The sequence below is a fragment of the Perognathus longimembris genome, chromosome 1, assembly GCF_023159225.1.
Source record: "Perognathus longimembris pacificus isolate PPM17 chromosome 1, ASM2315922v1, whole genome shotgun sequence".
NCBI lineage: Eukaryota > Metazoa > Chordata > Mammalia > Rodentia > Heteromyidae > Perognathus > Perognathus longimembris.
This window is the reverse complement of record NC_063161.1, coordinates 95,501,672-95,529,071: the sequence shown is the minus strand read 5'-3', so window position 1 is coordinate 95,529,071 and position 27,400 is coordinate 95,501,672. Positions and strand designations below refer to the sequence as shown.

Genomic DNA, 27,400 nt, shown 5'->3' with positions numbered 1-27,400 from the left:
TTCCTTCCTTCCTTCCTTCCTTCCTTCCTTCCTTTTCTCTCTTTCTCCCTCCTTCCCTTGTTCCTATTTCTCTCCCTCCCTCCCTTTCTCTTTCTTTTTTTTTTTCTCTTCTCTTTTCTATTTTTCATTCTAGTACTTGAGCTTAAATTTAGGGTCTGGGCAACCACAGTTTCACTTCTAACTTTTTGGTGGAAAATTGGAGATAAGAGTCTCCTGGACTTTCTCTACCTGGGCTTTGCACTTTGATCCTCAGATCTTGGCTTCCTGAGTAGCTAGGATAACAGGCATAAACAACTCAGTTTGTTGAAGTATCTTAAAACAAAGTTATGAATCCTAGCTTTTAGGGCAAGGTAGAGGGTACGGATTCTCAGATGGTTAGCCTCTGTTCAAAAGTAGTGCTTGTAGATCTGGAAACGCATCTGGGTAGATCATCTTCCGTTTTTATAGGTACAGCAAAATTTAGGTAATCCTATTTTAAACTGAAAGAAATCAGTCTAATTTGTTGGTTAATTTGGTTTCTGTACAAATTTTGGCTTCTAGAACTATCAAGAGTGAACTTGGACTATCCACATAGCTTTAGACCTGAGTATCTCAACTGCAATCTTAATTCTGTAAGTCATGATACTGAACCTTATAGTGGGTACTTCCATTATACTTTATCAAGTTTATTACTAGTTAGAAGACAAGTTTATCTTCTAAATGTACTATACTATTCAAATTTCCTTTTGGAGCTAAGTTGTATTCTTGTTTTTCTTCTGGCAGTCACATAACATTAACAAGAGTATATGGGTACAATAATTTTCAAATATGCTCCATGAGTGGAGGAATTTTATTATACCTTGCCATTACTCAGAGTTTTGAAGAGCATTTGCTATTGTAGGTAATTTACATCATCATAGATATGGCATACCAAACTAAGCTAGGGATTACTTTAAATGCTTTTTTGTTCTATCAAGATTTATGTATTATTAAATGCTCAGCACTTTCCTACCAGGTGGCTGACTTGTTTGTTTTGAAATTACTCATGTCACTGAAGTCATCAATTTGACATCATAGAATATACTTTTGTATGTGTATGTTCATTGTACCATCATTAGCCTTTATCATAAGACACTTCAGTAATATGTTATCACATATCTTATGAAATGAACTGACATAATAGTTCTACATTTAGTTTTTAATAAAGTTAAAATAGTCATGTGGGGTAAGCTGTCATTTGTTATCTCTATGAAAGAACATATGGTTACTTTTACATATGCAATGATATTTGAATTTACATTCATTATTAATGAACCATAGACATTTCTTTGGCCCTAACTTGGTGATCTCAAGGTCAGGGGTTCTCTAGTATATTTAAATAGTAAATTCCTAACTCACAGTGGTTATTAACTCTGTTTTCTATAGAGAGGTGTTTACCTCCTTTTTTAATACCCAGAAAAAAAAAATCAGGCTTCACTAAGGTTTCTAATTTAAAATGGCTGACTGGAAACATACACCTATCTTTTCTTTTCCCCCCATTTCAGTGAAAAGGCAGAAGGGAAAAATAAAATGTGGCATTAGAAAACTGAAAAAGGTGCTGTCAACAGCATTGTGGAAAGCAACCCAGGGGTAGTGTTTTTTCTGAACCCACAGGAGACTATGGACTAAATCCTTTGTCCATGGCATATAGAAAAATAGGAACAGGAAGTAGAATTCTAGAAGACTGAACATCTCACCCAAATGAACTGTTTTAACCGAATTGGTGCTTCTGACAAAGATGAATCATTTGTAACAGGTGAACATGTAATTCTTTATTTGAAAATAGAGACCCATATATTGTAAACAACCTAAAAAATGAAGTCCTATCTTTATAAAAAAAGTAAAGAAAAATGTGGTATAAAGTAGATAAGATTAAAGGGATACAACTAAACAATATATGAATCTATCTATCTCTCTCTCTATATATAAAGTAGTTGGAAGTCAAGGTTTTTCTGATCACATTTTATTTTGTTTGTGTGTGTGTGTATGTGTGTATGTGTGATGCTAGAGATTAAACCCAAGGTCTTATCCATGCTAGGCAAATGCTTTTTCTCTTGCGCAATGTGTTCAGTTCTTTTGATTTTTGATTTTGCTTTTTTGAGGTAAGTTGTGACCAATCTTGCCTGGGTTGGCTTCAGGCTTTTGATCCTCTGGTGCCACCTTTTCCAGTAGCTGGGAGGCACCACACCTGGCTTTCAGCCAGACTTCAGAAGAAGATTAAGACAATAGCAAAGGAACAGCTGTTAACAAAGATGGCACAGCTGTATTCCTGAATTCTTTTGGTCCTAGAGCTTGACAAGGAAGCCCTGTGCTTGGGAGCAGCTTGTTTTCTCTGCCTATTAAAGCAAGCATCATAGATCTTATCCTTTAAATCAAAGACAAGAATTGTAGTTCATTTCTGAATCTGCTTCCAAGGGAGTTGTGATTCTTCATTTTCATTAGTAACACATTATTCTGTGTTAATGTTCGTTAATCTATATGGTGCTATCCAGTAGACCTTTCTGTAATGAACTATGTAGTCCTCATTGCTGCTATCCATTGGGGTAACCACTAACCACATGTATCTACTGAGTACTTGAAATGTGGTAAACATACCCGAGGATTTGAATTTTAATTTATTCAAAATAGCCACTTTGGGTAGTGGCTGCCATATTGATTGGTACAGATCAAAGATCTCATTTATAATTATGAGCAGACTTCTAAGTAGCACATCATTTTAAGATGGAGACATTTTAAAAGAAAAAAAATTTGGTTTGTGATATTACCAGTTATTCTTAAAAGAGTTAAAGTTAACAATTCCTAAAACTAATCATTTGAAGGAAGGGAATATCATTCTTCATTTATTTAGTGTCTGCCAAGCAATGGCCAGTCAATGTTTCATGTAAGGTCACTGACTTGGGACATGCCTCCCAGTTGGATATGATCACAAATCGTGACTAATTTATGGTGAGTGATTATAAAAACAGGTGCATTGCCTCATGACACTTCACAGTTGTGGCTTGAGTCGGGCTTTTTGCATTCCAGTTGAATTGTACACAAGATGGCACATGTTGCTAACCACTTAGTAACCCTTCATTGTTTAGGTCTTGAGATACTAAAAAATTGTGAACATGATAGAAAAGTAAATTCTCCTCACTTAGAATATTCCTTAACAACAATGTTATTTTTTCTCTAAATGAAATTTTTTAACTTATTTTTCTTTGTGTTCTTTCAACAAACAATGTATTGTTATGCCGCAAAGTTTATCTTAGAGATAAGCCAGCATATTTCACCATATTTGCAAAGCAGTTAATATGCCATTGTTAGAATAAGCTACAACACTGCAGATTGAAGTGTGTACACTGCAAAACTTACTGTGTGTTTTATTGTTGTTATTTTTAATATTTAGAAAGTGATTGTTGCCATGAACTAAAAGGCATCTTTTTATTGGTTTAACCTCTGCTGTTCCTGATTAATTTTGAAACCTCAAACCAGTCTCTTAATTCTCTTAGTCTCAGGTTTCTGTCTGCAAAATGAGTATAATTATGTCTAGCCCTAGCCACAGGAATGCTATAAAAATGGCAGGGAAATTTTTTTTTATGTAGGGTGGAGAATATGGTTTATAAATTCATGGTAACTCTTTTATGGAAAACAACCAAAATGACCTGTTTTCTACTAAAATGTGTAAACAGTTTTTTCCTAAGTCACCTGACCAGCACACAGCCACACATCCTGCATGCGAAACCACTCAAACACTACATTCAGATATGAAAATTGGGAAAAAGCCAGACACCAGTGGCTCATGTCTATAATACTACTTAGAAGGTTTAATGAGATTTTAGGATTGCGGTTCAAAGTCAACCAGGGAGGAAAGTCTATGAGACTTAATTACCAAAAGCCAGAAGTGGAGCTATGGTTAAGAAAAAAAAAGGAAAAAAATAAAATTTGAGGGATTATCAGTGTGTGTGTGTGTGTGTGTGTGTGTGTGTGTATGTGTGTGTGTGTGTGTGAGAGAGAGAGAGAGAGAGAGTGTGTGTGTGTGTATGTATGTGTGTGTGTGTGACTGGGTGACTGATGCTCAAACTCAGGGCCTATGTTTTTGCTGGACGTTTTTGATTACAGATTCTACTACTTGAGCCACTACTTGAGCCTTCAGTCTGTCATTTTGCTGGTTAATTGCAGATGGAATCACTCACACTATTTTGCCCTTTTTGGCTCTCAGCTCTCAGCTTTATGAGTTAGCTAGGTTTACAGGCATGAGCCTGTATTACCAGACGGTAGTATCTTTGATATAAAGTTTTTAAAATAACAGCTCCTCTGGATTCCTGACTTATACTCCCAATATAACTTTTCTTGTCAGTTCCAAGGCTATTTTAGAGATCATTTCAGGTATTTGCTACACTATTATTGCATACAGTTTAGTCTGTAAACACTGTCTCATAAATTTCTTTTTAGATTACTTGTTTGGAACTTAAAAATATATTTTCAAAGAAATAGTCCTCTCAATGATGAAAGTAAAATCAGCTTGGGATTTATTCTCTAATAGAAAGACTGCAAACCAGGAATGGTGGAATATGCCTGTAATCAAAATATTGGAAAGTTTGAGGCAGGGGATTGTGAATTCAAGGGCCTCCTGGGCTACATAGCAAGACCATATCTAGGGGGAAAAAGTAAATAAAGAAAAACATATGAGGGGCTGGCCATATGGCCTAGATGCAAGAGCGCCTGCCTTATATACATGAAGCCCTGAGTTCGATTCCCCAGCACCACATATATAGAAAATGGCCAGAGGTGGCGCTGTGGCTCAAGTGTCAGAGTGCTAGCCTTGAGCAAAAAGAAACCAGGGACAGTGCTCAGGCCCTGAGTCCAAGGCCCAGGACTGGCAAAAAAAAAAAAAGAAAAAAGAAAGAAAAACATATGAAAAGGTAGGGCCAAGTAAGAAATTCATATTCAGCCCGCATGATCTTAAGCTCTAGTTCTAATATCTGGTATACATTTAGTCTTAACTGTATTATTTAATATGTCTGGATTTGTTTCTTTTTCTGTAAAATAGAACTAAGAGATTTATCCATCAATAAAGTTGTAAGGAAATATAATTAACTGTGGAAATTAATTTTTAAGCACAACCATTGACAATTAGCTTGATGGTAGCTACAGATATACAGTAGAATACCTGTCAGCTATTTACTATTTTTTGCTTATACCTGTGCCTTTTCCACTATATGGTAAATTGCTAAGGAAAAGTGTATTGCCTCCTTAATAGTAGTGTTTCTAGCAGCAGAGGTAAGGTAGCAAACATATTCTAGATATTTCAACCATTTAATTCACCTGGAGCAAAGATTCTTAAAGTTGTGTGCACTTGAGAATCATCTTCAAAGCTTGTTTAAAATGTAGATTCAGAGCTGCCAAGAGTTATGAATCAGTATATCTTGGGACTGAATCCAGCAGTCATCATTCTTAACAGGTCTCAAAGATGATTCCAATAGACACAGTCTTGAAACCATGTATGAAAGTATGAAGGTAAATGCCTTCCCCAGTTAGATCTGATACTTCAGTTACTTGGAGTAACTCTACAAAGTGCAGAGTTGGTTAATTTGTGCTTATAGATTTACCCTGTAAGCCTTACCGTGTAAAGCTGAATATGAGGGAGGGAGAATGGATTTTTATCATAGACACTCATCCTGTCTAAGCTCACTCATGGCATTAATTATACTTTGCTCTATTATATTCCCAATTTCTTGCCCACAGTGTGGTCTGTGCAACAGAAACTCCTGAATTACAGAATCACAAGCTTGACAGTGGGTCTTGCAAACCTGTTTTGTAATATGTTCTGTAGTTAGGTCTTATGTAGAGCTTGAGAACTGGCTTAGAAACAGTCATGCTTCTCAGTCTTGAAGGCTTTGCTTCAACTGTAGAGAAAAGCCATCTTCTCACTAACCATTTACTGAATATAGATTTTTTTTTAGTATTTGTGCACCTTTTTCTATCCCTCAGCTCTAGCCAAGTTACTATTTTAGTGTGTCACACTTCAATAACTTCCTTTCCCAACTCCATATCCTTTATTAGTTTTGTCTTTAATTGCTACTTAGCATCTTTTCCTGCTAGAAACTTCCCTACCTGAGAGTCTACAGTCTTTAGTTTGTGAAACAGGTCTGTCTTATCTCATTACTTTCATTTTCCTGTTGTCCAGCCCTTCTTAACTATGCAGTTTACTAAATGGTCCATGTACTTTCTCATGGTCCCCCCAGGGCTTTCCAGGCACTGGCACTGTATTTTGTGAGGTAAAGAATTATCCCCAAACATCCTTTATCTCTTGTCATAATGGAATTCAAGGAAGGTTGAACCTATCAAAATCGATGAATGTTATATATGCCATATGAACAGAATGAAAGAAAACTGTATGTTCATCTCAATGGATACAGAAAAAGCAGTTAGCAAAAGTCAATGTTATTTCATTAAAGAAAAAAACCTCATAATCCTAGATATTAAAGGAAACTACCTCATCATAATAATAAAAAAACAAAAACACTTATAAAATCCTGCAGTGAACCCAGGAGTCAAAAACTGAATGCTATCCATAGACAGTTTGAATATTTACAGTCTGATTTTGAAGAAAAGGCTTGTTTCCCATAGAACTGACAATACAGATGGTTTTTCAGGGTTATTTACCACAAATTTCCCATAGTCAATAATTAATTTATCTCAATCATAATTGTAAACATAATCTTAAACCAAATATTTTAACCAAGGCAAAATTTACCCTTGTTGTCCAGAGATAATTCCTTTTGTGTTCTTAGACTTTCTTTTTCATGCTTTGCTATGGATTCTTTCTCTAAGATACTATGTATAACTTTTATAAGTAGAGTGCTTGTCTAGCATGCTCCTGGCCTTAGATTCAATCTTAGCACCACAGAAAGGAACTTTTCTAATGTTTATTATGCTTTTCTAAATTGGCCCAGAATGGAGAGAATTAAACATCTTCATACTAGAATTCTTCATCCAGACTGTTTATTTTTATTTGTTAAAACACACATCTCAGCTTACTTTAATTTTCCCTTCCAATTGAGCAAATAGAGCTGGGAATGTACCTTAATAGTATTGCTTGCTTAGAATGAACAAGGTATAGTCCCCAGCAATATGGGAAAAAAAAAGCCAAACAGGTGAAATATAACTTAGTTAATGAAATTGTTTTAGTGCACTTTTCTTCTGCCAGTAAAAGATAGTAAATACTGCCATCATGTGTTTCTGCCTCTGGGCAGATGTAGCTCCATTTAAGTAAGTATCTGCATTAAACTTGTCAGTGAAAACTCTGGCTACTTTGGTTGTTAAAATAAACCAGCAGATACTTCGTACTTCGTACATAGACCTTCTGCAAACAGTAAATGGTTTGTGCATAGACCTTCTCTTTATAATTACAACTGACAGTATCTCTACCAGTGAATGAAGAGAATAGTCCTTTGTTTTGTGTGGCCATTACATATTACATATTCAGTCTTTGGATGAAATGTGATTGTTTACTACTGTAGACAAGGTTGGCAAAAGATTCCAGCTGCAACAAAGTGGGAGGAAGGAATCAAATATTATCTCTTGACTTCTAGGAAAAACTTACATTGTAAGCACATTGCCCATGAAAAGCATTTTGAGTATTTCTAATATGTATTTTTACTTCCCTATTACTGGTGTTTAAAAGATTTGAAATAAATTTGCTGGGATTTGGTGGCTCCTGCCTGTAATCCTAGCTACTGTGAGAATCATGACTCAAGTTTGTGACCCTTATGTCCAAGTAACCACCAAAAGGCCAAAAGGCACTGATGAAAAATCAAAATGCACTTGAGTTTGAGCCCCTGTACCAGCAAACACACACACACACACACACACACACACGAGCAAAAGCCATATACAGGTACATTACTAAAGAGAATGCACAATGGCAACTAATCAAAAGAAAAGATATTCAACATCAACAGTTACTAGAGAAACACAAATTTAAAACATAACAATGACACCGTGTGCTCTTCAAATAAAGTAAAATACCATTAGGCATTTTTGGCTCACACCTGTAGCCCCTGCTACTCAGAGGAAAAGAATCATAATTCACAGTCATCGGGTACAGGAAAAGTCCACAAGACTCTTATCTCCAGTTAACGACCAAAAACTAAGAAGTGGAACCTGAGTTCAAGCCCCCACTGTGTGTGCACGCTCTCGCTCTCGCTCTCTCTTTCTCTTTTTCTCTCTCTTCCTCTTCCTCCCTCCCTCTCTGCTTCCCCTTCTCCCCCCCCCACTCACATACACACACAAATTTACAATTTGAAGTGCTGGAAAGCATTTGGAAAAATGAATCTTTATAGTTAAAAAATTATCATAAGGCCAACAATATTGGTCCAAGGTATTAACTCAAATAAAACGTGCCACTTAAAACTTGTATACAGGGCTGGGAATATAGCCTAGTGGCAAGAGTGCCTGCCTCGGATAAACGAGGCCCTAGGTTCGATTCCCCAGCACCACATATACAGAAAACGGCCAGAAGCGGCGCTGTGGCTCAAGTGGCAGAGTGCTAGCCTTGAGCAAAAAGAAGCCAGGGACAGTGCTCAGGCCCTGAGTCCAAGGCCCAAGACTGGCAAAAAAAAAAAACAAAAACAAAAACAAAAAAACTTGTATACAGATATCTATGAGCACACAACACAAAACTCAGGCTTTCCTTTAGTTAATGAATAAACACTGTAATACACTCATACAACAAAATAACATTCACTCATGAAAATCAGTAAGTTCCTCAAGTGACTTTAAATTCTATCATTCCACATTCTGTAGAAGTAAAAGTTCAAAAATTATTGTTGTCTGTGGAGGATGGGTCTTCCAGGGTATTGACAACTGAGTGGACTTCAGGAAACTTAGATAAGAATGTTGTAGATCTTGGTTGTCAGATTCATAGAGGCTAAACTGACTGACTAAGCTCACAGTTTATTTCATGATGGCTAGTTTTTTGTTTTTTTTTTTTTTGCCAGTCCTGGGCCTTGGACTCAGGGCCTGAGCACTGTCCCTGGCTTCTTCCCGCTCAAGGCTAGCACTCTGCCACTTGAGTCACAGCGCCGCTTCTGGCCATTTTCTGTATATGTGGTGCTGGGGAATCGAACCTAGGGCCTCGTGTATCCTAGGCAGGCACTCTTGCCACTAGGCTATATCCCCAGCCCTCATGATGGCTAGTTTTGATTGTCAACCTGACTGGCTTGAGGAGATTAGAAAAACATACTTTTGGTGTGTCTGTGAGAGTCTTTCTAGAGATGATTAGTTCATAGGACTCTGACGTAATGAATTGATGGTTAGTCCTTTGCTGGATTCATAACTAGATGCCATTGTGATGAAATGTAGAAGCTGGGCCTGTTTGGAGGAAATAAGTCTCTGGAGCTCTCTGTCAGCTGTGGCTTACCCTGCCCTCTTTGTATTCCCCATTTCTCTGCTTCCTGTCTATCTGCAAAGAGGTGAGGAACCTTCTCTTTAAGTATGTGGAACCAGGAATCATGGACTGACCTCTGAAACCATTTAAGCCATGAGTTAGAGTAAAAGCTGTTTAAATTGCTCTCTGTCAGATATTTTATCATAGCAACAAGAGATGTATCTAATGCATTTTTGTTTGTTTTTCGACTGCTCTTCAGGCTTGAACCTAATCAGGAAGCTGAGATCTGAGGATCAAGGTTCAAAGCTAGTCCAGAGAAGGAAAATTTGTGGGTCTCTTATCTCCAGTTAACCACCAAAAGGCCAGAAGTGGAATGTGGCTCAAGTGGTAGAGTGCTACCATTTAGCATAAAAGTTTGGGGATAGTGTGCAGGCCCTAAATTCAAGCCTGAAAAGCAGCTTTGCTTACATTATCACAAGATGTCCTTTTGGAAAAAAGATGAAACTAGATTTTGGTAACAAGAATAGTTTTTCTTCTCCTAAATGCTTCATGCTTTTCTCTACTTGACATTATTTTTGCCTCATACCTTTAGTATGTCTAACAATATTTTATCTATGTGAAAATAGCTGTTAAACAATGCTCTTGGGCTGGGAATGTGGCTTAGTGGTAGAGTGCTTGCCTAGCATGCATGAAGCTCTGGGTTCAATTGTTCAGTATCACATACACAGAAAAAGCCGGAAGTGGAGCTGTGGCTCAAGTGGAAAGCAACTCGGGGGTAGTGTTTTTTCTGAACCCACAGGAGACTGTGGACTAAATCCTTTGTCCGTGGCATATAGAAAAATAGGAACAGGAAGTAGAATTCTAGAAGACTGAATATCTCATCCAAATGAACTGTTTTAACCGAATTGGTGCTTCTGACAAAGATAAATCATTTGTAACAGGGAACATGTAATTCTTTATCTGAAAATAGAGACCCACATATTGTAAACGACATAAAAAATGCAGTCCTTTCTTTATAATAAAAATAAAGAAAATTATGGTATAAAGTAGATAAGATTAAAGGGATACAATTAAACAATATATAAATCTATAAATATAACGTAGTTGGAAGTCAAGGTTAAGAATGTCATAGACATATTCTAGTTCTTACATATGAGGGAAATCATGCAACCTACATTTCTTAGGGTCTGGCTTACTTAATATAATTTTTCTCCAAGTCTTTCCATTTCCTTACCAATGGGGCAGTGTCATTCTTTCTGATGGAAGCAAAGAAGTCCATGGTGAATATATACCACATCTACTGAGGGGCATCTGGGTTGGTTCCATATCGTAGTTATGGTAAATAATGCTATAATGAACATGGTTGTGCTGGTAACTTTAGTATCACCTTGTTTGTAGTCATTTGGGTAAATGTCCAGGAGTGGGGTTACTGGATCATAGGGGAGCTCTATGTTTAGTCTTTTGAGGAAACTTCATACTGATTTCCAGAGTGGTTGGATAAATTTGCACTTCACTACACCAACAGTGTAGTATAATTCCCCTTTGGTCACATCCCCACCAGCATCTGTTGTTAGTTTTCTTGATAATGGCCATTCTAACTGGTATAAGGTGAAATCTCAGTGTTGTTTTGATTTGCATTTCTTTTTTGGCCAGAAATGTTGAACATTTCTTCATGTGTCTATTGGCCATTCTTGCTTCTTATTCAGAGAACTCTCTCTTAAAGTCTTGAACCCACTTTTTAATGGTGTGGTTGTTTCTTTGAGGATTTGTTTTGGGAGAATTTAGTTTCTTGAGCTGTAGGTATGTTTTAGATATGAGGTACTTTGTTCCTTTGTTGTATGGTTAGTGAAGCTTTTCTCCCAGTCTCTGTTTCTCTGTTTCTGTTTATCTTGCTAGCTGTGTCCTTTGCCATGCAGAAGCTCTCCAATTTAATGCAGTCCCATTTATCCAGTCTTTCTTTGATTTGTTGTGTTTCTGAGTCTTTATTAAGAAAGTTTCGACCTGTCCTAAGGAGCCCAAGTATTTCTCTTTTCCTTCTTGTAGTATTTTCAGGATATCTGCTTTTACCTAGATCCACTTAGAATTGATTCTGGTGCAGGGTGATATATAAGGATCTAACTTTAGTTTTCTGCACATGTCTAGCCAATTCTGCCAGCATCATTTGTTGAAGAGTCTGTCTTTCTTCCATCCTATTTTTCTTTTTGGCTCCCTTGTTCAAGATTAGGTGACCATAAGTCTGCAGGTTCATTTCTGGGTCTTTTATATTTTACTTCATTGGTCCTCAGGCCTGTTCTTGTGCCAATACCAACCTGTTTTTATTTCTATGGCTTTGTAAAAGAATTTGAAATTTGGTATTGATATTCGTCCTGTACTGTTCTTCCTGCTAAAGATTGTTTTTGCTATTCAGGGTCTTTTATTGTTCCATATGAATTTATAGATTGGTTTTTCTGTTTCATTAAAGAAAGAAGTTGGAATATTGATGGGTATTACATTGAATTTGTTTATAGCATTTGGCAGTACTGCCATTTTCGCATCATTAATCCTCCCAATCCAGTAGCATGGAAGGTTTTTCTACTTCCTTAAATCTGCTTTTATTTCCTTTTTCAGATTTGTGAGGTTTTCATCGCAGAGGTCAAAGACAAAATTTTTGCATTATTATTACTGAAGTTCTTGATCCCAAATTCAGGGATCCATTTTATAAGATATAAGTTTCCATTTTCTGAAATTGAACTCTTGTAGCTTTATTTTTTTTATTTTTTATTTTTTTTGGCCAGTCCTGGGCCTTGGACTCAGGGCCTGAGCACTGTCCCTGGCTTCTTCCCGCTCAAGGCTAGCACTCTGCCACTTGAGCCACAGCGCCATTTCTGGCCGTTTTCTGTATATGTGGTGCTGGGGAATCGAACCTAGGGCCTCGTGTATCCGAGGCAGGCACTCTTGCCACTAGGCTATATCCCCAGCCCTCTTGTAGCTTTATTAAGGTACATTTTCTTACTTGAGTGGAAGAATAATGCCAGGAGTAGTAGAGCAGTAAAGACCAGGCTAGCCACATGGACCTGGGGTTTAAGCCATAGTTGGAATTGGTATTTTCCTTTGGGAGTTTTGTTTTTTTCATTCTTTTGGGATAAGAGAAGTAAAATATGCCATTTATAGTGTTTTGCCTTTTTCATTTCTTGAAAGAATTATAAGGTGCAAAAAGTCCTAAAGAATTTTTTTAACTTGGCTTTTGAATAGTATTCAAATCCCTTTTCTCTCACATTGTATTTTCTGTCTTAAATCATTCTATGAATCTTATGAATTATTTTTTAGCATCAGCATATTGATACATGTGTTACATTTACAGTTTGCTTTTGCAACCTTCCAAGGAATTGAAGTCCTCACTCCCCTTCTGTTTGGGATCATTGTTATATCACCAGATATGTGCTCTGTGACAATGGGCTACCAGCAAGAGGGATAATAACACTTACTGTAAATATGTATTTTGAACAGTTAATGATGGTGGAGACATTTTGAAGCTATTGGTGTCTTTTGATGTGCTTCAGTTTATTCTTAACTTAAAAAAGTTATTCATTTAATTTAAAAAAATAACAGTTTTAAAGCCAGACATAATGAGTGGTACATGTCCAGTAATCTGTGCACTGTGAGACTGAGGCAAGGATAAAGTTTGAGGACCGACTGGTGGCCTACATAGAGTTCTATGTATGTCTTTAAGACAGTTCCCTATGTGTGAGGGAGACCTAATTAATTAATTAACTGATTAATTAAATTTAAAATATGGTTTATTTAGATGATTCATAAGTTTTTTTTCTCTAGAAACCTAGAAGGTAGCTTGTTTGAACTACATAATATATACCATTTGATTTATAAAACTCAAATTTGATTTTATATTTGGGCATACTTAATTAAATCTTGCCCTTAAAAACTATGACTTTCTGTCATGAAGTGTGTACTAAAATGAATTGCCAAAAGGAGGTTAGTTGTAGACGTAGATGTAAGGGAAAGGTAGAACAATTCTAGAACTAGGATTATGCTTACATGCTCCCATCTGTCTGAGAGTCACTTCTACAATAGAATAAATACAGCGCAAAATTTTTCTTTCTGCTCCTATTTATAAGTGAACATACTTTTTAATTCCATCCTTACCCTCACCCATGTCTTAACACACAAAAATCAAGTTTAATTTTGTCCTGGTGCCAATTGGTCACGTGAACTCTGCACAACATCTCATTTATTCTGCCTCACACATCACTCACAAGACAAGTTCCCACAAAGACCTGTTTTGTTCTATGTGATCCACCCTAAAGAAACCAGTTTCTAAACTATGCAAGGCTTTGTAAATCAAGATAAACTGGTCAGAAATGGAATACGGAAACAAGCAAGAAACCAAATAATGCTTCCTAGTTAACAAGGTAGCTAACGAGCAGTGTACTACCTGTAATAAAATTTCAGATAATGAAATGTTCTGCATTCTAAGAATATTCCATCTAAGAACTTTATATTACTTTCATCTTGGAATCATAGTTCAAAATTATTAACCCAGTATTATTAGAATAGAGAAAGTATAAGTAATGCTTTTAGTAAAGTTTCTAGACAACTAGCCAGCCTTTTATGATGACTGAGTATCAAGGTTGAAAGGAAGACAAGTCTGTGTATTTGCATTCATTTCCCTTTTTTTCTGGCAGAGTTATAGTTAACCACAGTGAAGTAAGCAGATCTGCTGGGTGCAAAACTTGCTTTCCCAGGAACTCTTCAGGTCAGAAAGGAAAATACGCATACATTATTAATAGGTAATACAATATGGTTTAAGATTGAGTTAAACTCTAATGTGTTCAACAGCTTAAATTATGGTTTTTGAAAGTATCCTTGAATTGTGTTTTCTTTGAATAAGTGTTTTATCAAATTAGTTCACCTTCTTATTGAGAGCTTTCAAGAATATCAAGCACTTCTCAAATGATGTAGTCTAAATTTAGGCTTTTAACTCGCTATCAAATAGCCTTCCGGTGAATCTGCATCTTTGTGATATGTTTTTCTCGCCTAGAGAAATTTACAAATAGAAAGAGAATAAAGATAAGAAAAATATTAAAATGTCTTAAAATATTAAAATGCCCTCTACTTATTGTTTCCAACACTGGGCAAAAGACAAACAATCCTTAGCCAAAAGAAGTCGAGTAGTGTGTGTGTATGTATGTGTGTTTTCTAAATCCTGAGTCAAATTAATCTGCTACACAACATAATACTATTACAGAGACTATGTAGTAATTTAAAATTTTGCCATTGCTTTTTTAAAAATCCAGCACTTTTTGAGAATAAGGTTATAATTAAAAATGTTTTTTTCTCTCTTTCAGCCCTTTATTCACCAAGCTAGTGGCATGCACATATCTAATTTCTACTTTAATGGAAGTAATTGGGGGAAGGAGCTTTTGTACAACATTTTCCCTTTCATGGGAATGCTAGAAGATTAAACTGGTTAATAAAAGGGCTTCTAGCCCACTTCGCTCCTCTCCTACACTTTTTTTTTTTTTGGCCAGTCCTGGGCCTTGGATTCCAGGCCTGAGCACTGTCCCTGGCTTCTTCCCGCTCAAGGCTAGCACTCCGCCACTTGAGCCACAGCGCCGCTTCTGGCCGTTTTCTGTATATGTGGTGCTGGGGAATCGAACCTAGGGCCTCGTGTATCCGAGGCAGGCACTCTTGCCACTAGGCTATATCCCCAGCCCTCTCCTACACTTTTAAAAGTTGTTCATTTGTGGTCTCCCAGCAGATAATTTAGAACTTATGATTTATCTAACTGATGAGGCTAGAATTGTTGAAATAAGTCTTAAAACCGTGCCAGGCGCTAGGCACCTGTGGCTCATGCCTGTAATCCTAGCTACTTAGGAAGCTGAGACGTGAGGATGTGGTTCAAAGCTAGCGCAGGCAGGAAAGTCTCTGAGACTCTTATCTCCAGTTAACCACCAGAAACTGGAAGTGGCACTGTGGCTCAAGTGATAGAGTACTAGCCTTGAGCTGAACAGCTCAGGGATAACACCCAGGCCCAGAATTCAAGCCCCTCCAATCAGAAAACAAAAACAAAACACACATTAAAAAAACACACCAAAAAACTATGCTAGGTGCACAGTGGCTCATACTTGTAATCCTTGCTATTCAGGAGGCTGAGATCTGAGAATCATGGTTCAAAGCCATCCCAGGCAGGAAAATTCTGAAGATTCTTATCTCCAGTTAACGACCCAAAATACCAGAAGTAGAGCTGTGGCTCAAATGACAGAACATTATCCTTGAGCATCAAAGATCAGGGATAGCGCCTAGGCTCTAGGACTACCCCCTCCCCCCAAAATCTTAAAAGTAGGTTTAAAATTATCCTTAAAACTAGGTTTTCTTATTATTACATTTTTATTGAGGTATGCTTTGCATGCAATAAAATTAAAAGCATCTTAACAGTATACTGAGTTTTGCTCCTTTAGAATATAATATGCATCAGGATCAGTGAAGACTTTTTCAAATATGCTAGGAGATTAAAGAAACTCTCTAGTTGGTTCTGAGATAAAGTGGTTTAAGATCTATTGTATTTGTAAAGAACCAAATTGGGTAATATACATAAAATATATATTGTCTTATTTTAAGCCAGGATTTTTGTTTAACTCTTGAAATTATCATGTACCTTTTATGAGGTATTCAGGCTCCTGGGTGCAATTCTCAATGTGGCATTGTATTTGTTTTAGAAAATTAATGCAAAACTTCATGATGGAGTATGTCAGCACTGTAAAGAAGTTCTTGAATGGCGTGTAAAATACAGCAAATACAAACCACTATCAAAACCTAAGAAATGGTGAGTTCAGCTTCTTACTTACTTTACTGGTGGTATATATACCACATTTTGTTGTTTTGTAATGGCATATGTATCATGCTATATTGTTTTAATAGAATTTCATTGCATGTTCTTTATTTTAAGTATTGTTGACTTCCATTTAGACAACTTGATAGGTTTGTTGTTGTTGTTGTTGTTATTGTTTTTGCCAGTCCTGGGCCTTGAACTCAGGGCCTGAGCACTGTCCCTGGCTTCTTTTTGCTCAAGGCTAGCACTTGGCCACTTGAGCCACAGTGCCACTTCTGGCTGTTTTCTATATATGTTGTGCTGGGGAATCAAACCTAGGGCTTCATGTATACAAGGCAAGCACTCTTGGCACTAGGCCATATTCCAAGCCCTTGATAGGTTTCTTGTGTCGATCTTACAGTGTTTTCTTCCTGTACTTTACCATATATCCCCCTCCCCAACAAAAAAAAACAACAAACCTTTGGTGACTAGTGGCATAGTTTTTGTGGTAGAGCCATGTGCCTACTATGTCTGGGTCTAAATTCAATCCCCAGCACTATAGCAAAGAAGCAAACACTAGTAAACAGTTTTATGCTCAGTAGCCCAAATTAGAAGTTGAAAACTTTTTATGCTGGTTCTGGAGCTTGAACTCATGGCCTGGGCACTATACCTGAGCTTTTGTGCTCAAGGCTAGTGCTCTACCATTTGAGCCACAGTGCCACTTTTAGCTGTTTGCTTGTTAATTGGAGATAAGAGTCTTATGGACTTTCCTGGCCAAGCTATCTTCAAATGATCCTCAGATCTCAGCCTTCTGAGTGGCTAGGATTACAGGCTTGAGCCATTGATGCCCAGTTCAGTTCTTAATATTTTTATGACCAGAAAAACTTACTTCCTTTAACTTCCATTCTTTAAAAGGGAAAGACAGAAAGATTTATTTACCAACTAAAGTAGAAGGAAACAGTAGGGAATATTTGTATAATTGTATATCACCTGACCATAAGAATAAATTCAGAGATGTATCACAAAGTGACTTTGTGTACTCCATCAAGTATACTTAATATAAGCTAAGCCTTCTAAGATGTGTCTAAGCAATATAATTGCATTCTGGTATATATATATAGTTCACCATTCATTAAAATATCATGATGTAATACATGACTATATTTAGTTTCCCAGAAAATGTATAGCGGAAGAGCCTTTAAATTTGTGGTTTTTTTAAAAAAACTAAAGTAAACATGTTTCAGTTGATGCATATATCGAAGTGTTTTATGTTGCAGATCTATCAGTCCCTTCACCACAGTCGTAGACCCCAGGCCCAAACTCCAGGAGATACACCTGTCTAATCAAGCCACTCACCTCTGTATGCCTAATAAAGAGACATAGTGAAGAGCAGAGAAGGATTTATTATGTGGTACAGGTATCTACAAGAAGACAACACTTTAGTATATCTTCAGGGTATAGCTGTGAGCTATAAACTGAGGGCAGGAGGGGTGGTAAACATAATTGTGCAACAGTCCTGGTCAAAATATGGCCTGGTTGATCATTATTGCAGTCCTTATTTTTGGATAAGATCCAGAGAAGTTATTATTTTTGTCATCATTGGTCAAGATAAACAAATCATTTCCTGGTAGGTGCTGTGACCTATCAGGTTCCCCTGAAGATGTCATTGATCAGTAGAAGGTCCTGTGCTTCCCATATTCTAAGGTAAAGTAACTACAGAGAGAATGACTGAGAGTAAAGACACATAAAGTAGAGGCAGAAATGCCAACCTATCCCCTGCTTTGAATTTGTTTGTAGGCCTAGCAAAAGCAACCTTTAAGCACCTCTTACCTTACCAATATGTGGCAATAAGTTATCTAGGTTGGCCTCGTTAGCTGTGTTTGTTCAGTTCCACCATTTCTTATAATAGGCTAAGGCTCAGTGATGAGAGAGTTGTGTCACTGCATTCCAGGAGTATTAAAATGTCCTACAGTAGAGTTTTAGTCATAGATAGCTCTTTATGTCACTTTGTATTGTACGGTGACTTTAAGTTCCAGCTCTATTCTGGATCTCTGCTCCTCATGGCCTTAAAAGGTAAAAGCAGATCTGGATACTGGTACCTCATACCTGTAATCCTAGCTATTTATGTGGCTGAGATCTGAGGATTGCGGTTCAAAGCCAGCCTGGGCAGGAAAGTCTATAGACTCTTCATTTAATCACCAAAGAAAGCTGGATGTAGAGCTGTAGCTCAAGTAGTAGAGTGCTAGCCTGGCACAAAAAAGCTTAGGGGCAGTGCCCAGGCCCCGAGTTCAAACCCCAGGAACATCGCACACATACACACACACACACACACACACACACACACACACACACACACACCAAAGTTAAAGTGGAGTTTTGATTACTTTGATCCATCGCTCAATTGGACATAGAATCTACCTTTTTTTTTTTTTTACATTGGTGCAACAACCTTTGATTTAAAATTCCTTAGCCTATGGGCTGGGAATATGGTCTAGTGGCAAGAGCGTGTGCCTCCTACAAATGAAGCTCTCGGTTCGATTCCCCAGCACCACGTATATGGAAAATGGCCAGAAGGGGCGCTGTGGCTCAGGTGGCAGAGTGCTTGCCTTGAGCGGGAAGAAGCCAGGGACAGTGCTCAGGCCCTGAGTCCAAGGCTCACAAATGGCAAAAAAAAAAAAAAATTCCTTAGCCTAAATAGTTTTCCTTTTATTTTGATAAACAATTCTTGGTCAGAGGCAAATATTTTGTACTCTTTTTTATAAAGGAAATTTTCTAGAATCTGGTCAAAGTACATTTTATACATATATGAAAATGTCATAATGAAATCTATCATTTTGTACAATTAGGGTACATTAATAAAAAATGAAAAATAATTTAGTCCAACCTACTACTACAATAAGAGGAAGGTAGTGTTTCCCTTCACTTCCACATACACAATCTAGAGATACAAAGAAGTGAATTGTAACTACTGGTACTCCTGGGTATTTGGAATGGAGGATATTGTTTCCTTAAAAAGCACTTTATATGAGTAGCATGTGATGTAATCTTACAGTGTGATTTTAGAAGCTTCCTGTTTTGAGCATGGGTATGCTTAGAGCCACTGCAGGAAATGTGACTGATACTTTAATCCATGCTGAGTTTCTATTTGTATATCAAGAGGGTGGAGCACTACAAGTCACTGTTTACCAAAACAACTAGTCATCATACATATGAGAATACCACACATGGGCATGAATTATGGTAAAGGTTAAAGTGCTGTAGCCAGGAAAGAAAGCAATTTCAGGGCCGATCCAGTACTAACCTGTTTTATATGAGTCCTAGTGGGAAACTTAAGAGAGTACTAGGGAAAGTTTACCTCCTGTACATAAATTCAGGGGCTCTTTAAGTATATAGTAGACATTTATTAGCTTTATTCAACTGTTCTCTCCTTTTTTTTTTTTTGCATTGTAGAAATAATCCAGCACTATTTTAAAGATATGCGTTGTACTGCCTCCTTTGTCAATAAACATGACTTGTGGCATAATCTTGTGTTTTTATAACTGTATAGCCAAGGTTCTTTGAGCCATTGTTTCTGGAAACTGTATTCTTTAGAGCAATGAAAAGAGGTTAAAACTATTACTTAATATCTCTGGCAATTTCTTAGCACAATGTACAGAAAATATAGCAGTTTTCAAGGAAAACTGAGGAGCACTTATATTTAAGTGAATTTGAATTTATTTCTTAATTATATAAACTTTGTAAGAAAAAGTACTATTTAAGACATATATATGGCTTAAAGATATTTTAAAGATGTTTTAAAGATATTTTTTCAATGATACCCAGACTGTACTCATACTTAAGATTCTTTGGATTGGTGAATATTGTTCTGAGTTAAAAAATATATATATTAAAATATATGCACACATATATATGCTATATATAGTATCACATACTATATAGTATAATATATATCATATATACTACATATACATATATAGTATAATATATAGCATATATACTATAAACATATGTATATAACATATACACATATATTACATATGTACCAACCTTTATTGATTGCAGACCACCAAAAGCCCGGATTAATTAAGAGTTGGTTTTTTTTTTAAGGCATACTTAACAAGGTCCCACTTATTTAAAGTAGAGGTTTATAAATATCTAAAAATACATACATATCTATGTATGTTATCATACATATTTTCACAAACATGTCACCTTTATAAAAGGAAAAAAAAGTCATTTTCAGGGTATGTGTATCTTTGCTGTGCTGTAAGATAGGTTGTTTTTTTTTTTTTTTTTTTCCAGTCCTAGGGCTTTAACTGAGGGCTTGAGCACTGTCCCTGGCTTTTCTTTTGTTCCGGGCTAGCACTCTACCACTTGAGCCACAGTGCCACTTCTGGCTTTGTCTGTACATGTGCTACTGAAGAATGGAGCCCAGGGCTTCATGCATTCTAGGCAAGCACTCTACCATTCTAAGCCACATTCCCAGCCCCAAGATAGATCTTTTTATATAGAGCTACTACCTTAGGGAAACTTGGTTTTCAAAAGTAATTTAAATTTGAAAGTCCATAATTGCTTTTAGCAGTAAAATTCATTCTGTTTTCAGAGGTTGTCCCTTTAGTGTCAGCAGGCATGGGAACACAGAAATTTTCCTCTAACGTATTAAGACAGTATTATTTTGTTGTAGGTCAAGAAGTTGCGCATGGTTCTAATCATAAAAATTTCTTGTAGTGTTTAACATATTCTTGGTATACATTTCTTAGGTTTTGGTTGTGTAAATAATACACATTGCCCAAGAGTCTGAGTTCAACAAGTTGTACAGGTGTTTGAGTCTTAAGAAACCATGCTTCCTTTTGATTCCAAACACCAAAACAAAACTATCCATTTTAAACTTACTTTACATGTAAATTTTAACAGTAACAGTTCCCCAAATTTGTAATTTAAATATTTAAAGATTTGTGTACACCAAGGACCTCAAGCATGAGACCCTCAAAATATTTATGAGACATTATATTCTAGTTTCCTTGAGGTCTTAATTTTTAAGGCAAAAAAGAACTGTGAAAATTATCTAACCCATGAGTTACTGGAACTTTAATGTATGTAAATTATGGTGGTATATAAAAATTTAACCTATTTAACCTACCCTTTTGTTTTTTTGTTTTTTGTGGGTTTTTTTTTGCCAGTCCTGGGCCTTGGACTCAGGGCCTGAGCAGTGTCCCTGGCTTCTTTTTGCTCAAGGCTAGCACTCTGCCACTTGAGCCACAGCGCCACTTCTGGCCATTTTCTGTATATGTGGTGCTGGGGAATTGAACCCAGGGCCTCATGTATACGAGGCAAGCACTCTTGCCACTAGGCCATATTCCCAGCCCTAACCTACCCTTTTGTTACAGAGTGATTTAGTAAAGTTTTAGGGAATGTTAAAGCACAAACATACCAAGATAATGTAACTAGAAATTTTAATAATTATCTTCACTAAGCTTAACATCAAAGAGGGATTTTTCCGAGAAATGAACCTCCAGACCTTTGGCCACCTAATCTTTGACAAGGGAGCCAAAAAATGTGGCATGGAAGGACAGCCTCTTCAACAAATGGTGCTGGCAGAATTGGCTAAACACGTGTTGAAAACTAAAGGCAGATCCTTATATATCATCCTACACCAGAATAAATTCTAAATGGATCAAAGACCTTGAGGAAAAAGCAGATATCCCGAAAATATTACAGGAAAGAATAGGAGAAACACTAGGGCTCTTTGGCACAGGTCAAAACTTTCTTAATAAAGACCCAGAAACACAACTCAAAGAAAGGTTCGACAAATGGGATTGCATGCAGAGTTTTTGCACAGCAAAGGACATAGCTAGTAAGATACATTCACAGACTTGAAGATCTTCACTAGCCATACAACAGAAAAGGGGCTTATATCTAAAATACTTATAGATAAAGAAATTAAATACCCCAAAGACAAACCTCCAAGGAAAAAATAGAGCTCCCCCATGATCCAGTAATCCCACTCCTGGGTATTTACCCAAATGACCACAAACAAGGCTCCACCAAAGCTATCATGTTCATTACAGTATTATTTACCATAGCTAAGATATGGAACCAACCCAGATGCCCCTCAGTAGATAGATGAATGGATGAATAAGATGTTGTATACGTGCACCGTGGAGTTCTATTCTTCCATCAGAAAGAGTAGCATTGCCCCATTCATAGGAAATGGAAAGACCTGGAAAAATTTTATTAACCAAAGTAAGCCAGACCCAAAGAAAAATAGGTTGCATAGTTTCTCTCATTTGTAAGAACTAGAATATGTCTATGATATTCTTAACAGAGGATTTCAATAACCTAGTTGTTTTGTGCATAGAGCCATATATAGTAAAGCCTATCAACATGAGCTACATGAATTGAAAACAAGAGGTTCTTATTACGTCCTGCATGTAGTTATTTTTTCTTAATTTTCTGTACCTTGTGTCTTTTATATTAAGATTATTCGATATGTGAAAGGGAAAAGGAATCGCAGAAACAGCAGGACAAATGATGAATCAATGAAACATTGATATTCCATGTCACCATGTTGGATATGAACCTTACAACTTGGGGAGGGGGCAGTATGGAGGGGTAAGCTGGAGAAAATGAGGGATAGGATAACAGTGTTTAAAAACAAATGTATCTGTTTTTACCTCGAGGTCTTTGATCCCTTTGGAATTGATTCTGTTGCAGAGTGAAATATAAGGATCTAGATTTAATTTGTTACAGGTGTTTAACCAACACTATTTGTTGAAGAGGCTATCTTTCTTCCATCCTATTTTTTTAGCTCCTTTATCAAGAATTAAGTGGCCATAGGTCTGTGGGTTCATTTCTGGTTCTTCAGTTCTATTCCATTGTCCCTCAGGCCTGTTCTTGTGTCAATACCAAGCTGTTTTTATTACTATAGCTTTGTAATAGAGATTGAAGTTTGGTATTGATATTCGTCCAGGACTGTTCTTCCTGCTAAGGATTGTTTTTGCTGTTCGGGATCTTTAATTGTTGCATATGAATTTATGGATTGCTTCCTCTGTTTCATTAAAGAATGATGTTGGGATATTGATGGCTGTTGCATTGAATTTGTAGATAGTCTGGCAGTATTGCTATTTTCATTATGTTAATCCTTCCAATCCAGGAACATGGGAGGTTTTTCTATTTCCTTTGTTCTGCTTTAATTTCCTTTTTCAGGTTTTTAAAAGGTTTTATCATAGAGGTATTTTACTTCTTTGGTTAAGGTTATTCCTAGGTTTTTTTGTTTGTTTGTTTGTTTTTTGAGGCTATTGCAAAAGGATTTGCTTTCCTGATTTCAACCTCACTCTTCCCATTGTTGGCATACAGAAAAGCCATTTAGCTCCCCTATGATCCAGCAACCCCACCTTTGGGCATGTACCCAAAGGATCATAAGCAAGACCACACCAAAGCTACCAACACAGTATTATTTACCATTGCTAAAATATGGAATCAACCCAGATGCCCCTCAGTACATGAATGGATCAAGCAAATGTGGTACATATATACAATGGGATTCTATGCTTCTATCAAAAATAATGACATTGCCCCATTTGTGAGGAAATGGAAATACTTGGGGGAAAAAATCATACTAAGTGAAGTGAGCTAGACCCAGAAAAACATAGACTTGAGGTTTCCCTCATTGGTAATAATTAGTAAATGTCTAGGATAGTCCTAGCAGAGGATAACAATAGCTCAGTAGCTATGTACATATGAACACATGAGATGATGCTAAGAGAAATGAACTCCAAGTTATGGAAATAGGTGATTTATCACTGTTACTGTTATTTTTCAACACCCTATGTGAAATAATGCCCTTTTCTCTTTTGTTTTTCTTCCCTATGGTTTTACCCCTCATGTCACTGTAACTTATTTTGGCACCCTGAGTATTGTATGTCCAATTATCAGAACCAGGGAAGGGAAGGGGAACATCAAAATGCTGAGACAAAGGGCAAAAGGTGAATCAATGTAACAGCAATACTTCTAAGACAATATACTGTAAACCAACTGTAAAACTCAGGGTGGGGGGATGGAATTGGGGAGGCAGGAAGGTGGGAGAAAACGAGGGAGGAGGTAACAAGTTTGATAAGAAATGTACTCAGTGCCTTATGTATGAAACTGTTATCCCTCTGTACATTACTTTGACAATAAATAATTATTTTTTAAATGTATTCATTACCTTTTGTAACTGTAAACTCCCTGCTCATCATCTTTTCAATTATTTTTAAAGAGGGATTTTGTTTTAATTTTTAATTATAATTTATTTGTCCTAATTGGAGATCTTAAAATAAATTTTATATACAGGATAAAATTTACCCTTTATAGTATACAGTTTAACATAGGTATAAAATGTGAGACCAATGTCACAATAAAGATACAAAATTTTCATTACCCCAGGATGTTTCTTTATGTCATGTTATAGTTAACAATAGTTGTAGCATCTTTCCTTTTTTTTGGTTTTCAAAACAGAATCTCCTAGGTAGCCTAGACTGGCTTCAGACACTCAATATTCCTGCTTCAGTGACTCAGGTGTCAAGATTACAGGCTGTGCACCACTATTCCCAACCTAAATCTGAGATTGAAATCCAGGAGTTTTGATTTGAGGGCTTTTCACTTTGATATTTAGCTCTATCCCCTTATTTCATCAAATAAGTCTTAAGCAATTAGTAAAAATACATATTTGTTTTCCCCTTCCATTTTTAGCGTTAAATGTTTACAGAAGACTGTGAAAGATTCTTACCACATAATTTGTAGACCATGTGCTTGTGAACTAGAAGTTTGTGCAAAATGTGGAAAGAAAGAAGACATTGTTATTCCGTAAGTATTTCCTTTTGCATAAGGTACTTGGGCTTTCTTTTAATGAAACATTTAGTAACTCTGAAGGTATAGTATTCACACTAATGGAGACAATTTTCTACATAACAAGAAAATCTTAATTTTTAAACTTTATTGCAGTTAAAGTGACACTTGCTATTTTTAAGAACATCAACTAATTGGCCATGAGTTTTACATTCATAATAATTACGCATTGTGTAACTATTTCCCTTCAATGGGTACCTTTTTATTAATTCCAAGCCTACTTTGGGGACAGTAGATTTCTTGGTTAGTTCTTCGGTAGTCTTTAATCTTTCAGTGGGATCTTTCAGTGGGAAAGGCCTTCTTTACTGTTGTGGTTAAATAATGAAGGTCTGTGAAGTAATCAGACACTTTTTCTTCTATCTCTAGGTTTAATAAAGAACCAGAAAGGACAGAGAATGGTGAAAATGATCAAAGCTCTCATAGAAGAAACTGCAAAAGAAATGATGAAAGTGATGATGATTCAGATTTTACTGGAGACTTAGATGACACAGCTGCTCACCCCACAGTGAACTAATGTAACTACCAAGTAACGTTGAGAGTGGGAAATTCCAGCCCACTAGTAATTAGGCTTTCAACAAAAATACTGTGAAGTCCTAATGAGGAAGTAGAAATTAAACTACCTAAATAAGCCAAATTTATCTATCAACTATATCAATTGTATATATAAAGTTTGAATAATTAGGAAACTTTTATCCAGATTTTCTTGTAGCAAATACTAGAAAGTTAGCTAAAATGAATATTGAATAAATGAGTATTACTTAAAATTATGTACTATTGAATATCAAGCCAAATGATTCCGAATTGTTTATATCAGAACCGTTTTATAAAATGACACTTGATAGCTAGTCTTAAAATTAATCATGGTGAGTGCCTTTTGATAGGTCAATATCACATTAGTGCCTTTTATAGCAAAGCCTCTCCTTTACATAAATTTACCTGTTACAAAAAAATTTCAATAATGTTCAGCAAATGTCTAGCAATTGCTCTTTGAACATATCTCTGTATTCCTCTTTACAATGTTTTCCCTTTTGCCTCTTGTGAAATATCCATCCAGAAAAATCAAGAACCCAGAATATGACTATATGTATATTCATATATGTATATGTGTATGTGTACACACACATCAGTGAAAGCTTCTAGTATCAAAAGTTTCCCTACAAGTCTTTCTTCCCACAAGCTCAAGTGTTCTCAGAAGTGACATCATCCTGAATTTTGATGATTGTTTTCTATATCATGACTACCTTCCTTGTACTTCTTAACAATATCAAGTAGTTTTTCTCTGATTATTCTTTCACCTTTGTTTTAGAAAACCTCAGAACTACTGAAAAGTAGCAAAGTTGTGTAATGAATCTTTGCATTCTCTTCACTTGGATCCCCAGTTGTTAGCATTTTGACATGTTTTCTTTACGTCACAGTGGTTGCTCAACCATTTAAAATAAGCCAAGCTAGGGTTCTAAACATATTTAGACTGTATGTGGTATTTTGTATCTTTTCGGTTTTTCATTGTTACAAAATTTGGAAGTGATCCATGCTAGAAAAGCTGAAATTTGTTCAATTTTACATTATTATGTGTTGTTCTATGTTTTTGCATAGTATACTTTGTTAATACAGTCCAATGTTGGTACATTTGAATTATTTTGATTTTTTTTTCCTGTTTCAAACAATGCTGGTAATACTGGTGAGTTTCCTGGTACAGGTATGCATTTCTGTAGGAATGTAGACTCTACCAGGGGTAGAGGGAATAAGATACAGATAGATAGATAGATAGATAGATAGATAGATAGATAGATAGATAGATAGATATTCACTCTTACTATGCAGTATATAACCCTTTTTCAGAGGAATTTTTACCCCTTTTCTACAGCAGCATAAAGTTACAGGGTTCTTAATCCTTTCTAATAATTAGAATTTTAGATTTACATTAGTTTAATATGTAAACAGCAGTATTTCCTGCCCTTACGAATCTATTAATCAACCTAATCTATGTTTACTGGTTATTTAGCTTTGGTAATACATAATACTAAGAAATAACTTTTGCTGTTTTTAATAGTGTTGCTTTTAGAATCACATACTGAAATATTTAAGAGCTTAGTGTCAGTTTTCATTAAAATATTTGAACATATGAAAGTAAAGGAGAATATTTCAAAGCCATCAAAAATGCTAGCTAGGATTAAATTTTTAAAAAGTACTCAAGAATTCTGTCAATAAAGCATATAAAATCTTAAGACATTAAAGAAAAATGGAGACAAAAGTGGAGACAGGTATCATGCTCATAATGCAAAAATCTCAGTATTTAAGCCTCCAGTCCTCATTTCTCT

General features: G+C 36.2%; 1 protein-coding gene across 2 annotated transcripts in view; it reads left to right on the top strand.

Moving 5' to 3' along the window:
* Nucleotides 1-26,135, top strand: part of C1H9orf85 (chromosome 1 C9orf85 homolog) — a 32,553-nt gene extending 6,418 nt beyond the window's left edge. Inside the window, exons 1-4 of one of the 2 annotated variants that reach the window (XM_048332505.1) lie at nucleotides 14,750-14,832; nucleotides 16,105-16,211; nucleotides 24,927-25,040; nucleotides 25,449-26,135. In XM_048332505.1, coding sequence (XP_048188462.1) covers nucleotides 14,758-14,832; nucleotides 16,105-16,211; nucleotides 24,927-25,040; nucleotides 25,449-25,596 — 444 coding nt within the window. In that variant the 5' untranslated portion in view covers nucleotides 14,750-14,757 and the 3' untranslated portion in view covers nucleotides 25,597-26,135. Of the gene's footprint in view, nucleotides 1-14,749; nucleotides 14,833-16,104; nucleotides 16,212-24,926; nucleotides 25,041-25,448 lie in introns of those variants that run through there. The other variant, XM_048332495.1, reaches the window with a different exon arrangement.
* The last annotated feature ends 1,265 nt before the right edge of the window (nucleotides 26,136-27,400 follow it).